The sequence below is a fragment of the Chroicocephalus ridibundus genome, chromosome 2 (assembly GCF_963924245.1).
Source record: "Chroicocephalus ridibundus chromosome 2, bChrRid1.1, whole genome shotgun sequence".
Classification (NCBI taxonomy): Eukaryota; Metazoa; Chordata; class Aves; order Charadriiformes; family Laridae; genus Chroicocephalus; species Chroicocephalus ridibundus.
This window is the reverse complement of record NC_086285.1, coordinates 160,586,347-160,601,304: the sequence shown is the minus strand read 5'-3', so window position 1 is coordinate 160,601,304 and position 14,958 is coordinate 160,586,347. Positions and strand designations below refer to the sequence as shown.

Sequence of the window (14,958 nt, the reverse complement as noted above, 5' to 3'; positions counted from 1 at the left end):
TATTCAAAGGTGGTTTGTTGGTTGGTTGGTTTTAGAGGGAATGAGGCTGGTAAAGGGAGAAAAAAAAGGAGATGGGAAAAGAGGGAAGAGGATCTAAAAGGTACTTAATTATAGGATTGAGGATATTTAGGGTCCATGTCAGGCAGCCCTGCATCCAATTGCAGTAGTTTTCAGTAGGGCAATAAATTTGCTCTTTCCACCATTGGCTGACCTGCTTCTATGGCCAGGAGGGACCTGGTGTGTTCCCTTGTGTTGGGTGGAAGCAGCCTGGGAGCTCTTCTGACACCCACCAGGGAACACCTGGAAGGGACACCTAACATCTGCCCTCCACTGCCTTCTGCAAGAGATGGAGGCAATCCATACCGTTGATCTACTCTTCAACGTCAAAATTACACCAGTAAATAAATCAATTAATCAAAAGATGAAGTCAAACACCACGTTAATGCTCTTAAATGATTTAAAACAAGACCATAATCACTGAGACTACACTTTTATAATCATACTACTGGAAGATGAAATAAGTCATAAAAAGTCCTTATGATACTTCGCATTGATTTTGTACTAATCTTTTTTCAGATCTGTTCCAAACAAAAGCTATTGTAGGGCAGATACAGGAAACTCAAAAGCATTTTGCTATTTCAGGCGCACGTCTTCTTGAAGAGAAAGTTTCATGCATCACACCTCTCTGCATGCTAAGAAACACCATCTTTTTTTTTTTTTTTTTTAAACATACAACAAAGACCCAAACAAGGAGCACAAGACTAACTTGCAGAAAAGTTGTATTGCTTCATGGGATTTTCCCTCAGGAAACTTATATCTGGTATATATTCTTAGTTTCATCATTCTTAATTTGTGTGTACCTCCTTTTTTTACAGTAAAATTAAAAGTACACAATGGTTTTGGTGTCTTGGAACAAAAAGAAGACACATCCCTTTACAGGAGGTCTAGGTGAGAAATCTGAGTAAACCAACAGTTGCATTCTGCATCACTTCGTTACAAAAAAAAAAAAAATCAAGTATATTTTTAAGCCACTGCTGTTACTGCTTGCTTTTTATTTTAACAGTGTATTTCAGAAGAAAACTAAATCCACTGTGAAACCGTACGGATAAATACTTAACCTTACTTTGAAATAAGTGGAGATCCTGCTTTTGCCAAGACAGTGGTCTGCACAGCCCCAGGAAGAAAACTGTTGTTACAAACACTAGATTAGAGGGAAGAATTGATGCACCTGCCTGCTCATTGCACTCGCCACTGTTTTCTATTATTCCATGTCCTGCTGTAGGAGAAAGGAGGAGTTCAAACTCTATTTTATAAAAGAAAAGATGTAATGTGCAAGTACACTCCAGAAATAACGAGAAGTAGAGAGATCCTTGCATTTCCCTTTTATCAGTTGTTCAGATGGCAAATTGCACTGTACCCTGTTACGGCTTTCACAGGGCCCCATCCTGAGCCGTGTCAGTAAAGGGTTTGTGACTTCAGAGAAAGAGTAGGATGAAGCTGTACTCTGAGAGAAAAGGACTCTGAGTCTACTAGCAAATTAACCGCTATGCCAAGACCTGGGTAAAAATCTAGGAGGAATTACCTGAGAATGACACAAAAACCCAACTACTGAACAGCAATTTTCAGCAACTTCCCTTGCCTTCCCCACTAGAGTGATGCAATTAAAATAATCTTACTGAGACAGGGGGATGTAAAAGGCAAGTTATGTTTCCTGGAGCAAGGGCACACTACAGAAAATTCAAATAGCAAATAGAGATGTGATTATTTTCAAGGCGAGATTTTATTCAACTGGGGCCTAGCTTTCCTGGAGCAAGAATTTTGTTCCTTCGCTCACTGCTCTAAGTCAACACAGCTAGCAGAGAGATCGTTTTGTCCAAGTACCATTTCTGCTAGGTATATAAACCTCCACTGAAGATTAAGTCTCATTTCAGTGCACATTACTCTCATCCGAGGCTGTAAAGATCAATGGTAGTATCGAAGCTGACAAAGCTGGCCTCAAAGTCCTGAGGTTTGACACAGGAAGGGCTGTAAAAACACTGATCACTTGGGATGTCTGTGAAAATAGCCCAAGCTGACAGCAAACAAGGCTGTGGGCAAACGGATTTTTACTCTCTGAAGCTTGCTTTTTCTTTTAAATGAAATCTGTCGTGAGATCAGATAAAAAGATTGGATACTTTAAACATGCGGATGTTTGGCTCGTCATTTTTGGAGTCTAAAAACTGCTGATCAACAACCATATTTATGGAATGGAAACTAACCTGTTGTACCTATAAGTTATGAAAGAAGACTATTTATATAATACACAAAAAAACCACAGTGACGAAAACCAGATTCTTGCTATGACTAAACCAGTCACCAAAGTGCATCTCTTGTACATCCCTGTGAAGCACCCAGCTCTTGGAGATAGCAGGCACAGGTGAGATGAAAAATAACTATAGCAATAACAGCCCTTAGAGTGCTGCCAAGGTATGGATGACATAAAACCAGCACCCACACACTGCAACATCCTCACGTCTATAACATCCTTTCACAAAGAAGTCAAAGTGGCAGGAACGGGACTTACCATCAACAACACCCTCTTGAAGAGGTCCATACTCGCTGCCTCTGTGAGCAGGTGAATGCTGGTGACATCCGCCCCACCGCGGTCGGCCCCTAAAGAAACTCGGCTTGGATCTCCTCCAAAGCTAGCAATGTTCTGCTGCACCCACTTCAAAGCTGCCAATTGATCCAAAAGGCCAGCGTTTCCACTCGCTTCAGGAGAGCCTATTGTGGAAAATAAATAAATAGGTCTGAAAATAAATAAAGCTATAAACATTTGAAGTTTTGATTAAACATTACATTTTTAGCAACCCTTGCAGCTGAACCCTGGCAAAAATGATACCAGACCTTAAAAGCCGAAGTAGTCTCTTCCGAGGTCATTACTATATTAATAGACTCCATTTCAATTTTCACCACTCCAGGAGTTTAAAAGAGCAAGTATTCAGTGCCATAGTTACCATGTATGCTTATTCATTAAGGCCCTGAAATAATCAGACATTTTTTAAGACGTCCCTACCCAAACAACCAAAAGTTCCATGTTATAAGCATGACGCAAACCAGAATAGAGGACTCTTTGGTGCCTATCTGCAAAAAAACATTTTATACCCATACTTGGTCAAAGATGCAACTAAGAGTAATTAACCATTATTCTGTTTAATTTTCAGTACTTTCAAAAACATGTGATCATCTTTTTCTCTAGCTACCATTCTGCAGGAGCATTTTATCCAAGCCCCATAACATAGTGTTAGTGTATTTTATTACAAGACCAGAGCAAGTTAATAAAAATACAAGAAATGACAGATCATAGAAAGTTAATATAATCAGCAGTTCTTCCAGCTGCGTCCTTGGAGGTACCTAATTGTTTGTCCTGATTATAGAAAAATAAGACTCCAACTTCTAAGCTTCATTTGGACACCTCACGGTACGAGACATGAATCCATGCTCAAGTCTTCATAAATTGAGGCCATAAGATTATTTTTCTATATAGGCAGCTTGATCTTAAAATGAATTAAAAGCAAACAACAAATCAGTGCATTTGCCAGATTCAGTTGACTGTTTCCCTGGAGTACACCTAATTGCATCTTTCTGCTTCCTAGATCCCTTTTACACTTTCCTGACCAATCATTTATAAGTCACATTTCTTTACACATGTACAGATATTATTTTATAATTTATAGTATCTCCATACACATCCTTTGAGATTTACCTGTGCCTAGCTGATAGAGATCTGAATCATATGTATTCATATTTTTGTTCCCATGAAAACAAAAGAAAAATAATTGATTACGTACTCTCCATGCTTAGGTATCACCACTGAAAAGACTACTTTCTTTTCAACACCGACCAGTGGTAACCTGGTACTTTGATTAATAGGAAACTAATGCTGAAAGCATCTAAGGATGCGAACCCCTTGGCAAGCTTAATTTTATATCAATAAAAGAAGAAACAAGTAATTCCTACACAGTCCCTAAAAAGGAATAGAAAATGATTATTCGCTGTCTACTTCTTTTTAATCCACAATGAGCCATTCATTTTTAATGATTTTAAATTCTCCACATTCAAAACTTGGAAGAAAAAAAAAAAACAAGACAAGATATAAAGCCAGGAATAGAAACACAGCTGAAACTATTTGTCTCTTCCATTGCCAAGACCAAATAGTACAATTTTAAAGTAAGGGTAGGCTCAGAAACTAGGAAATCAAAATGAACGGATAGTGGAATAAAAAGCTGCCACTTTTGTGGACAGGTAGCCCTGTCTCAGACAAAGAGCAATTGAAAGCATACATCCTGCAGTAGATATCCATATGCCTACCAGAATGAATTACTAAGGTATCATAGAGACCAATTTAAGCAGCAGAACAGAATATAGAGGAGAGCAGATTATTGATAGCCTTGCAGGTTTTACAGATACCCACGTCACAGTAGCCATCACTGTAAATGCCCTTTCAGCAGGACAGCCAAGAGTGAAATGGCCCTGGAAACTACACCCTTCCACCTATTGCCATAGTTTCAGATGATTAGGCCAAGTCACACCAGTGAAGCAACGGAGAAAAGAAAAATAATAATCCTGCTCTAGTTTTTAGGGATTTTTGAGTCTGTTCTGCACACCACAACCAGTTCCCAGGGTTCTCAATCCAGCAATAAACCCACTCGATGTTGTTAAAAAGGAAACCTCATTTCAAGGGCTTGCTGCATGCCTCATGAAACCTCCCAGAGGAAGTGAAGTCCATGTAAATGTTTTAGCCACCCAATGTGCCTCGCTACCGGTACACTAAACAAGCAGACCGAGGAGGGAAATACAACCAGTTCCTTCTGCCCTGGTAAAAACCACAGCCAGGTTGTGAAATGTACCACGCTGGGGAACAGATGCCTGCACAGACATTGACCATAGTTAGACGAAAAGAAAGGTGTCTGTCAAGGATCTTTTTTCCATTGCCTTTTTGCAGGAAAAGATCACGTTCCTGAGGACCACAGGAGAATGAAAAGAAACCAACGTTCAGAAGGAAGCAAAGAGGGACATAAATATGCATTTCTGTTATTACTAAACTGGAGAAGAACAATAGTGCTAAATTTAAGCATGAAAATCATCCTGTTTTATATGACTCCATGAACTCCTAAAAGAATCAGGCCTGAGAACGTTGACTGTCTTCTCCATACTCTTGCCATCCATATCACTGGCAATTCACCATAATTAACTTTTCTGGGTGCAAAGCAAGAGATGAAGGCACTAGGAAGAATGTGCATCACTTTTTGCAACATTAACAGGTGACAGCAAATTAAATTAAGCCTCCTTTGTACTTAGAAGAATAAGAGCTCTTTGACTGTTTGCAAAAGCCCTGACAATAAGAGACCAAAACAACTGCAGAACTAACAAAAAAAAACAAAACAAAAAAAAAAAAGAAAAAAGGAAGTCTGTTGTTTTCACTACCTGTCCTCCCCCAAAAGCTCCACTGAAGTCCTTCATTTCTAGTTTTGCAATTTATAACAAGTCAACATGAGAGGATTCAGCACTTTGCTTAGTTGGACAATGAAACTGATATTGCTCACAAAATCATAACTTTTGTAACTTCAGGGCTTTTTAACACTCTGCTGTTCGTGTATACCCACAGCCCTAAGGGCAAGCTCCTGCCCCCTTTGAAACTGGTGGCAAAACTTCCAAAGGACCAGGATTTGCCCAAGTCTTTCAGTAAGAATGGAAACATCCCTGGAATATCATTTGAGTCTTGAGAAAAACCCTTATTATATTTGACCCAGCTTGTCAGTCTTCATTGAAAATCCCCAGTGGCAACTGGTGATGCACATAAGGAGTCAGAGATACTCTGTCATCCTGTGGTGGACCAAAGAGTAGTTCTTGCAGTGGGAGCATTGCTTAGCCTGGTACAAACATACCACGCCTCATCCCCCCCACAGGGGATATAGAGGAGACAGAAGTGCGGCACTGAAGGAATTTTTAGGGCTTCCTACGAATGCGGTGCTTAGCTTTCTCCAATGACTCTTGCAAAGAGCTTTTCCTGCTTGTTCAAGTTCCCTGTGGAGCAACAGGATTTTCCCAAATGCACACCAAGGATTTCCCACAGGGGAAGGGGCCAGGAAAGATTGCCCTTTTCCCTGGCTGCAGCTCCGCAGTACAGAGAAGGAGAGGGCCCCCAAATACTCCCTACTCATAATGAACCACCTCCGTCTGAAGGTTTGCAGGAATGCAAATACAGTACCTCCAGCTCACGCACTGAATTTTCTGGGACATGCGTACAGATCCCTATGAAAAAGAGGATGGAGATTTTTCCTGATCCCTAAATTATGGACCATCATGTATGTAAAGCTATATAATATTCAGCCCAGCTAGCAGTTTCCACTTAGGAAGAAAGCTAGGTGAGATTCACAGGGTTGAAGGAGGTTAGTGGGTAACGCGTGGGCAGTGCTGCGTAATGGAAGCTCGCGCAACATGTATCCACACTGCACATGGCCCTAGCCAAAATGAAGCCACAGTATCACTTTCATAAGCATCCGGTTCACACTGATGAAAACAGTGATTCTTTCCCCAGATACACCTATTACCAACTTCATGTCTAAATGAGTAAGGAGTTCGCAGTGCCAGCTTTCTACTTACTGAATGAAAAACAGACCTTGCCGAGAGTGAGCTTTGAACAGAACACTAAAACAGAGAAGGGAAATAATAACCAATAGCTGTAGCTATAACCCAAAACTAGGCAAAATCCACCCGACAGCACTAGCACTCAAAAGGATCATGAGGCAAAGTATATCAGTTTGGTGTTTGCAAACATTGCAAATATAACCTCCTAAAGGTTATAAAAGTACTAAAATGTCCACTAGAGAGACCAAGGATTGCCACCGCAGTGATGGAGCCAGAGCTCCACTTGCAATTGTTGCATTTTCTCTTCACAGTTCTCTGCCTTAAGTTCCCCCGCCCCAGACAGAATTGAGAGATGGTAGAAGGAAAAGTGTTCCCCACAGGCAAATCTAATAAAAGGCAAAATGAAAAAAATAATCCCAAAGAACAAAAGGGAGACATTACTGTGCGTTTTTCTGTGTATGCGCCTCTTTGCCCAACATAAAATCCTGTATGTAGTGGGACTTTGTATAATTTTTAATGGCAATAGGTATTAGGAAGCAATAGGAGAGCAGAAGTGTCCTTTACACTAGCATATGGGGAAGGGATGCAAACAGAGAATATGCAAGTGTTCACTCACGTCCAGGACAGTAAAAGGGGCTAAGAGAATACAAATTAAACAAGGCAAGCCCTTCAGAGAAGTCAGGCTGAACTACTGAGGAACCAACCAACTATCTGTCCTGTACTTTCCATGCTTTCGTGTCCTTCTTACCACTAACCTGCAGTTACCCCTCTCTGCCTCTTCCCCACTCTGACACGGGCACAATTGAGCATTAGCAATATTTCATGAGTGGAACAGCTGGTAGTTGGAGACATTGAAAACCATATCCACAATGTCAGGCCACTGAAATTAGCAGAAAAACCCAATATCCACAGTTTCATCTGCAAACAGAAGTCTAGTCGGATGCTTAGATTTTGTTTGTTCTTTTCCCTTTGCCTCCAGACTCTCCCCTTTCTCTTCAGATCAAGTCCCCATCATTTCTTTTCTTGCTCATTTTTTTCTTCCAAAAACTAGTAAAAGAAAGATACAGGTTTCTCAAGTTTAAAAATAGATTACTTTTTCTTAAAAAAAAATAATACTAGAAACAGAAGTGTCACAGAATGCAATTCAGACAATAGTTGTGTGTGTTCTAGAAATCCATGACTTACCAGTACTGAGGAAGCCAAAAACACCGACCCGGTAGTTTGCTGTCACGACAATGGCGTTACTGACGGCAGCTAGGTATGACCCATCTATCGTTGTCTTTCCCGCCTCAGCATTGTAACTCCCTCCATTGTGGAAGAACAGCAGCACTGACATGTTTTTGACCTGCCACAACAACAACCAGGTTAATATCCCTGTAGCCAACTGCTTTTGTAGGTCACTGATGAGAATTTCAACATCTTCCCTATCTACACCATTCATAGCTCTTTAACAATGACCATAATCAGAAGATATCCGGCCGTCTGTCTGAAATTCTAGGGCTAAATTGCCCACAATGACCTACATACCATTAAAGAGGACACTATGTCCAGTATAAAGAAGATTTAATGGCACCACTGTGTTCCACCAGCCAACAGGTGGAACCTGTTGGAAGGCTGTAGAGCTAACCTTCTACCAGGTTAGCTCAAGGCAGACCCATCCTGCTGACTTGGCCATTGAGCATGCAGTGGGCTTGTCTGCTGTAACATGTCTGCTTTACAGAAGCACACAGGAAAAGTTCAGACAAATAGGAAACAGGAGAAGCAAAAGGCCTGCTGGGTTGCTTCATCTTGAGCAGGACTAACTCAACAGTTGTTCAGGGCTGCTTCCTACTCTGCAGCCTTCAGCACTTAAACACTGCCTAATCTCAAATATCTAACTGGACAAGAGGTCCTCATTGCTTCTTCAATCTCCATGGAGGTTTTCACCTACTAGGTACACAGAGGGGTCCTGCAGAGAGGACTTTGTCCCTGCATGGGAGAGACTCACCTCTCATGAAGCATAGAGGGTGTCTGCCCCAAGAGAGCCCAGCAGGACTCCTGGCACGGGAAGGAGCTATGGTGGGCTGCTCCTTGTGTTGGCACTCCTTGCAGAGCCACCCAATTTTGCTCAGAAATGGAGGCTTTTTCCCAAAGCAGCACCCCATCTGTGTGGACCCTCTCTACACACAGCAGGGCTGCGGCCAAGCTGCTGCTGCGTGAGCAGCACAAAAGCAGAACTGTCCCAGGAGACCTCAACATTTACCAGCAGATTACAGCTCCGTCAAAATGACACTCAGAAGAAATGCAAGTGAAACATATGGAGGGGTTTTGTTTGTTTTTTGGGGTTTTTTTTTTGATAGTTTTGTTGGTTTTGGGGGTTTTTTTCTTCCTGCTGCAGAAAGCAGAATAACCTACTGGAATGCTAAAAGGTTTTTTTTTCAAAGTCTAATCTCAATTTTACAGTCAGCACTTTCATGTCCTATTGCTCACTTTGGGGCTATCCTGAAGGATGCTCCTCTCTCCTCTGCTCAGCAGCGGGTCATGCACACCCCCCAGTCCAGCCTTCTGCTTTGGCAACTGCTCATGTTTTTTCAAAGGGCTGGTGGCCCCTGCAGCAGCATCGAAGTCCATCTGAGGTTTGTTTTTCCCTGCAGCTAGAGGGCATTGGGCTCTGTCGCTGTTATGTTCTGGATGGAGCTTAGCTAAACACTCTGGCATCTGCTCTGGCAAAGGATGTCTCCAGCAAAAACGCGACTGGCTATATGGGAGAAGCAGCAGAGAAGCGATGGTTGCAGCTTCCTGCAAAATTAATTTGTCATGATTGTGTGCGCTCCTCAGTTATCTCTTTGGAGAATCACTTCAGAGGCTTCTTGTGAACACGACAACGTTACCAAAAAAAGCCCCAGAAATTGCAAGCACTGACACACACTGCTGTCTGTCAGGAACTTCTGCTCCTGAATAGAAATTGCCTAATTCACGGTGCCTTGCCCCTCGTTCCCATTTCTGCACTGCACGCAGCACGGCGAGTGAGATGGGGGCAAAGAAAAAAAGGAAAGAGTCTATTTTCACATGGAAATTCATTCTGAAATACAACCACCTTGAGCCACCTCAGCTAAAACAGTATTAAATATGATGTTGAGCCCAGTCTGTCCCCTCAGCTCAGCGTGGTTAAGCCTGAGGTTCCAACTAGGCATTTCCCACGTGTCCACAGCCTGCACAGTACCGTGACCTCCAGCTGCCCTGTCAGTTGTATATTACATTATGCTGGGCGACTTTGCCCAATGCTCTAGTGATGCAAAGCTTAAGAAAGGCAAAGACGGGAGACAGAAGTTAAAAATGGCAAAACAAAGCCTGCTGCAACAGCTATGGAGCAATGCGGGGGAAGATTTAGCACCAGGGTTATGCCTAACGCCAAGTGTCTGGAGGTAGCATTCCCATTTCTGATCCGTGTCAAGCAATGACAGATCCCTCTCTGATGTAAAGGTAAGATACAGCTATCATGAAAAATAATTTGGGGTTTAGAGATTTCAATCTCGGAGCTCATGGATTTGAGCATTTTAGATGAGGGCTATCTAATGTAATCGTCTTCCCATTTCTTGTTAACTATTTTAACAGTCTAGCACAATTATTTTCATGCTGTAATTGAACTATGACTCACAACATGAGATATTTTGTATCACCTATCTATATGTATTTGGTAGCCAGCTGATTTTTTACTGTACATTAGCTGCTGGATAATTTATTTTGGATATAAGTGACTTTCCCCCAAGGCTTGCTCTCAACCAAATTCAAAGACCACTGCAATTAAATATGTGAGGCAGAAGAGCTGTCAAGGCAGAAGCAATGCAAGAGCTTAACTAAAGCCTGCTGGAACCAGTCTCTTCACCCCCCAGATGGTACCAGGGTACCAGGCTTGGTACTGGGCTGAGATGCAGCACCACCAGCATCAATGCCAGGTTGCAGTGGGGAAAGTGGGGCAATGCTGGGCAGAGTGGGGCCAGCACGTTCCTCACAGACAGGCCATGGCTGCCACGTGGCTACTGCCCAGTGCAGGGTTTTGCTTCATACTTAGCAATAAAAGGCAAACACTAGCGCTTTGAGGGGTAAAATCGGCGCAAAGAGTTACAGCTGGGACGTGGTCAGATGGCTCCCTGGCTCAGGCAGCAGGGGGAGGTCTTCTGGGGAGCCCAGCAGCTCCACTGTGGTCTCATGCCCGTAAGGGCTTAGGTCCCATGTGCAAACTCTCAAGGGGGAGAGAAGTTCAGCATCCGCCAGGAAGCTACAAGTCAGCTGGAAATCTGAAAGCCTCTATAATATTCGTAACCATCTTCTCCATTCTGTAAAACATTTAACGAGCTTCTTGGCAGGGATAGATTTAAACTCTACTGAGACAGGCAACCTCAAGTGCTTTTACTACTGTACAATACTGGTCTGTAAAGAATTGAGTGCAGCAGGGATGACGCAATAAGGATAGGAATAACACGTGCAGGGGATGGGAGAAGAGAGGGAACACTTTCCATTCTTATTTAGTGGAGAGTTTCAACTCTTGATCTTACATTTGAACTCTTCGCAAATCAAGCTGAAGCACAGCTTCGCTTTGCTAGTGTGGCAGGTGGTGATGGTTCCACATGGAAAAAAGTCTCTCAGAAGTGCCAGTTTTATTTGGAGGGTTATGTGGTACACGTAGCTATGGAAGCAAAATGAGGTGATGTCGTTCACCACCTTCACTGCTTGACACTTAAAGAGTCCTTCGGTGGCAGGCAGCAGTCCCTGCACCGTGCTCTTGTTCAGGCTCAAAACGCTCCTGAACGACCTCTGCATTCACTACTTTCCAGGAGGTTTTATATTCAGTATTTACTAGCTAATTTAACTTTCCATGGGCTGAAAATATATAAATATAGGTCTCTGTATGTGAGTAAAAAATAGAGCTCACCACAAAAAGAAACAGGAAAATGCCATGCCTTCTGCTCCCAGCTACTTCTGCAAAAACAGAAGTTTTGGTTCTCTCTTGAGCAAGGCTTACGCATGTGAAACTGATTGACTTGATCAGACCCACTTCTACCTTACACCTCTACAAAAGACAGGAGGGATTCAGTTCTCAGAACTGCCAAGGAGAAGAGGCAAGCTTATTCAGTCTATCAGATGGCAGCAAACACAATGCTTTCAAATAAGCTATCTGGAAAGCAGCACTGTGGCGGAGATGGCAAACTGCCTGGGACAGTGACCTGATGTTTTCAATAAGCGATGACTGTGCTCAAGGCAAAATGACAGTCTGGTGCTGCAGGCAGAAAACAGGCTGCTGGTCTTTCTGGTGACTGAAAGGGCCTGCGAGGGACTGTGTGTGCTGCTGTCAGATAGCTAGACCAGCTCTTTCCAGACATGCAGTATGACAGCCTCATAAATCTCTATTATAACCACCGTCACCCTCTGAAAATTACCAGTACTGTGGACAGAAAAACTCTGTCCCTGTGCTCTGGGCCCACTCTTCAATGGGATTCACATGTTATTCAACATCTTTATCCCCAGCCCCCCAGGGGTTTGGCCAACCTTCTAAGCGTGGCTTTAACTTGAAGCTTTATTTTATATCTGTTTGGAATGAGAAATTCAAGATCTTTCAAATGACAGTTTCTCAGATTGTACCATTGACCCAGTCATCTTTAAAACATCTATTTTCATGCTCCGCGGGCTGGGCACAGATCTAGCACTGCTTGCTACCCTCATTCCTCAACAGAACTCCCATGGATGTCAACAGGAAACAGTAAAGATGAGGGTGAAAAACTCATCTGCTGCCGCTCAGATGGTGTTAAGTGTTGATGTGACGTGTTTGCATCGTGTTATCCTCTCCTGGACAAACAGGACATTGCTGTTTCTTTCCTTAATTTCTCCTCCTTTGCTGCCACCTTCCTCTTGTGTTTTGTTTCCCTCTTTGTCTCTCTCTTATTTCTAGCGGTTTAATTTGCTGCCCTCCTCGTTACCCAAACAGGGCTCACTGAAAGCCTACAGGGAATACTCTCGCACCAATACAAACAACAGAGTGCCTAATTTAACCTCGCAGTGCTTTGCAAACACCATATGAAACACAGTCATTCGTGACAATTAAAAGTACTTTGAAAAGAGACAGTGCTCAGCTACAAAAAGAAATTGACTTGTCTCCTACTTACAGTGGTGGCAGGAACAAAGACGTTCAGATATAGACAGTCTTCACTGACTGAGTACGGTGGGGCCTCTCCATCTCCTGGCTGCCAACAAGCTGCCCTAGAGATACAGATTGAGAAAATTACAATTAAAAGGCTTGTACTCTTTTTCCACTGCTGCTCTTTCCTTATATTTTGATGCACTGAGTTTATAAAATCTTTAAATCTGTAGATCTCAATCACAATTAAAACTATGCCCACCTACACCTTAGTAACACATACGTGGGTTTGTATATACACATATGAACGCAAAAAACGCATTGTATTTTCATGCCTGGAATCCTGCCCTCAAAAAAACCAGCCTCATTTTAAAAATATTAGAACTTGAAAATAAGCCTTCCGAAAACTCACACTACATAAACTTCACAAAATTAGCACCAGATGTAGGGGGAGCGGGACTGGAGGTCTCAAGGACAGGTCTCCCCCTTGGCACATCTGTATAATCCACTCTTTTGCTGAAATGCCAGTTATTTATTTTAACTTCTAATAGTCTGTGGGCTACATTTATTTATATTTATTTTATTTTCTAATGGTCTGTGGGAGAATATGGAAAGTTTAAAATTTTAATGCATTTTTAAAATCTTTTTGCTTTAAGCATCATAGCAGACCATTAGCAGTGCCCAGCAATGCTAAAAGTAACCTTTCAACAGGAATTCGGCCAGGCAGCCACGTACAGAAAAATCATTTTCTGGCCATCATCTGTATGAAATTCATATGCTCGAACTCTGTCCACAATAAGAATCAAGTGAATGACTTTTGCAGCTCAGATATAAGCTATTTTGAAGCCAGTTCCTTCTACTTCACAGCCATAGTTGTATCACATAATGAGCTATGGAAAAGCATCACAAGTTATTAGGGAAGAAGACAAAAGAAGCTATGGAAAATACAGTAATATCTCAGAGAATTATTTCTAAATTATCATTTTTAATGAAGGTGTGAAGAATTTAATAGAAAACTGCAAGTAAAAAGACCAGTTTGAACGCAATTCTGCAAAATCTTTTCATAATGGAGGCTCCTAGGACAGTGATATCACTCAACAGCTTTCACACTGACGTAGAGAAGCACATCATCTCCAACCAAAACTGCTCAAAATACAAATTCCCAGGTAGGAACCCAACCAGAACAACAGGTCTAACGCTATTAATCGTGCAGCCTTCAACAGGGCAGCAGGAATCATCACCCGCATTTATGGCTATTTATTTTTTTTTTTTTAGCAACTCATCGAGATTCCCAGCACCTCCCTCTCCTCATGTCAGGACTCCGGGGAAAGGCTGCCACCTGCTGAGGCATGTCCACAGCTCCTCCAGCAGCTGGAGACTCCAATAGCCGGAGGAGATTTTTTGGCTTTTTTTTTGGTTGGGGCTAGTTTTTGTTTTGCTTTTTTTTAATCTCTAATCAGGTCTAGGCGGATAAATAAGTATTTCTCTTCTGTCACTAATGGCACCGTGATAATGTGAATTTCTTATATACAAATATTGTGCAACAGCAAAATAGAGTTCCTAAAAAGAATAGTTGTCAACACTTTGTATACAGAGACTAAGATCCTTGTGATTTTGCAAGTGCACTCCTGCTAAGTTCAAAGAAATCTTTTTTTTAACCTTAAATGAATAATAGAAGATAATGTCCAAGTTATTCACTGGCCTAATGAAGCCTGAGAAGTCAAAAGATAAGAGCGGATTAACTAAAGTCCCTAAATTGCTTTGAAAATCTCAGCCAGGCTGCTCATTGCAACACCAGGTCTTCAAAGAGAGACCACAAAGGCAGATGGGTTTTACCAAAGCCTGCAGCTGTGGCTGCAGACACAAAGAGTTGATGGTGTGTGTGCTAACCTAACATCGCTGTGTACCTGAGGAAATAAAAAGCCACGTCTCACCAGATCCCTCCAACGTACATGAGGCTGCATGGCGACTGTGGTTATGCTGTTGACACCTCCACAACTCAGGTGCAACCTGAAGGAGGAGACCACCAGAGGCTAGATGCTCTTTCAACTCCCCAAGACAACACTGCATCTCTTTTCACTCAGTTCGTCACAGGCATTGCTAGAAACCTCTGGAGACAAATTCTGAGTAACGGAAGGACCAAACAGAGCTTGTAGGTCTCTCAATCTGTAGCCCCGGGGTGTGTTTCCACCAAGGCAGGTGGTAATTCGTGTCAG

At 42.3% G+C, this 14,958-nt stretch overlaps 1 protein-coding gene across 1 annotated transcript in view; it reads right to left on the bottom strand.

Annotated features, from left to right (window-relative positions):
• TG (thyroglobulin) overlaps positions 1-14,958 on the bottom strand; it is a 160,122-nt gene that overhangs the window by 62,901 nt on the left and 82,263 nt on the right. The window contains exons 39-41 of the mRNA XM_063327567.1: positions 12,771-12,864; positions 7,816-7,975; positions 2,564-2,763 (exon numbers count right to left, since the gene is read on the bottom strand). Of these exons, the coding sequence (XP_063183637.1) occupies positions 2,564-2,763; positions 7,816-7,975; positions 12,771-12,864 (454 nt within the window). The remainder of the gene's footprint in view (positions 1-2,563; positions 2,764-7,815; positions 7,976-12,770; positions 12,865-14,958) is intronic.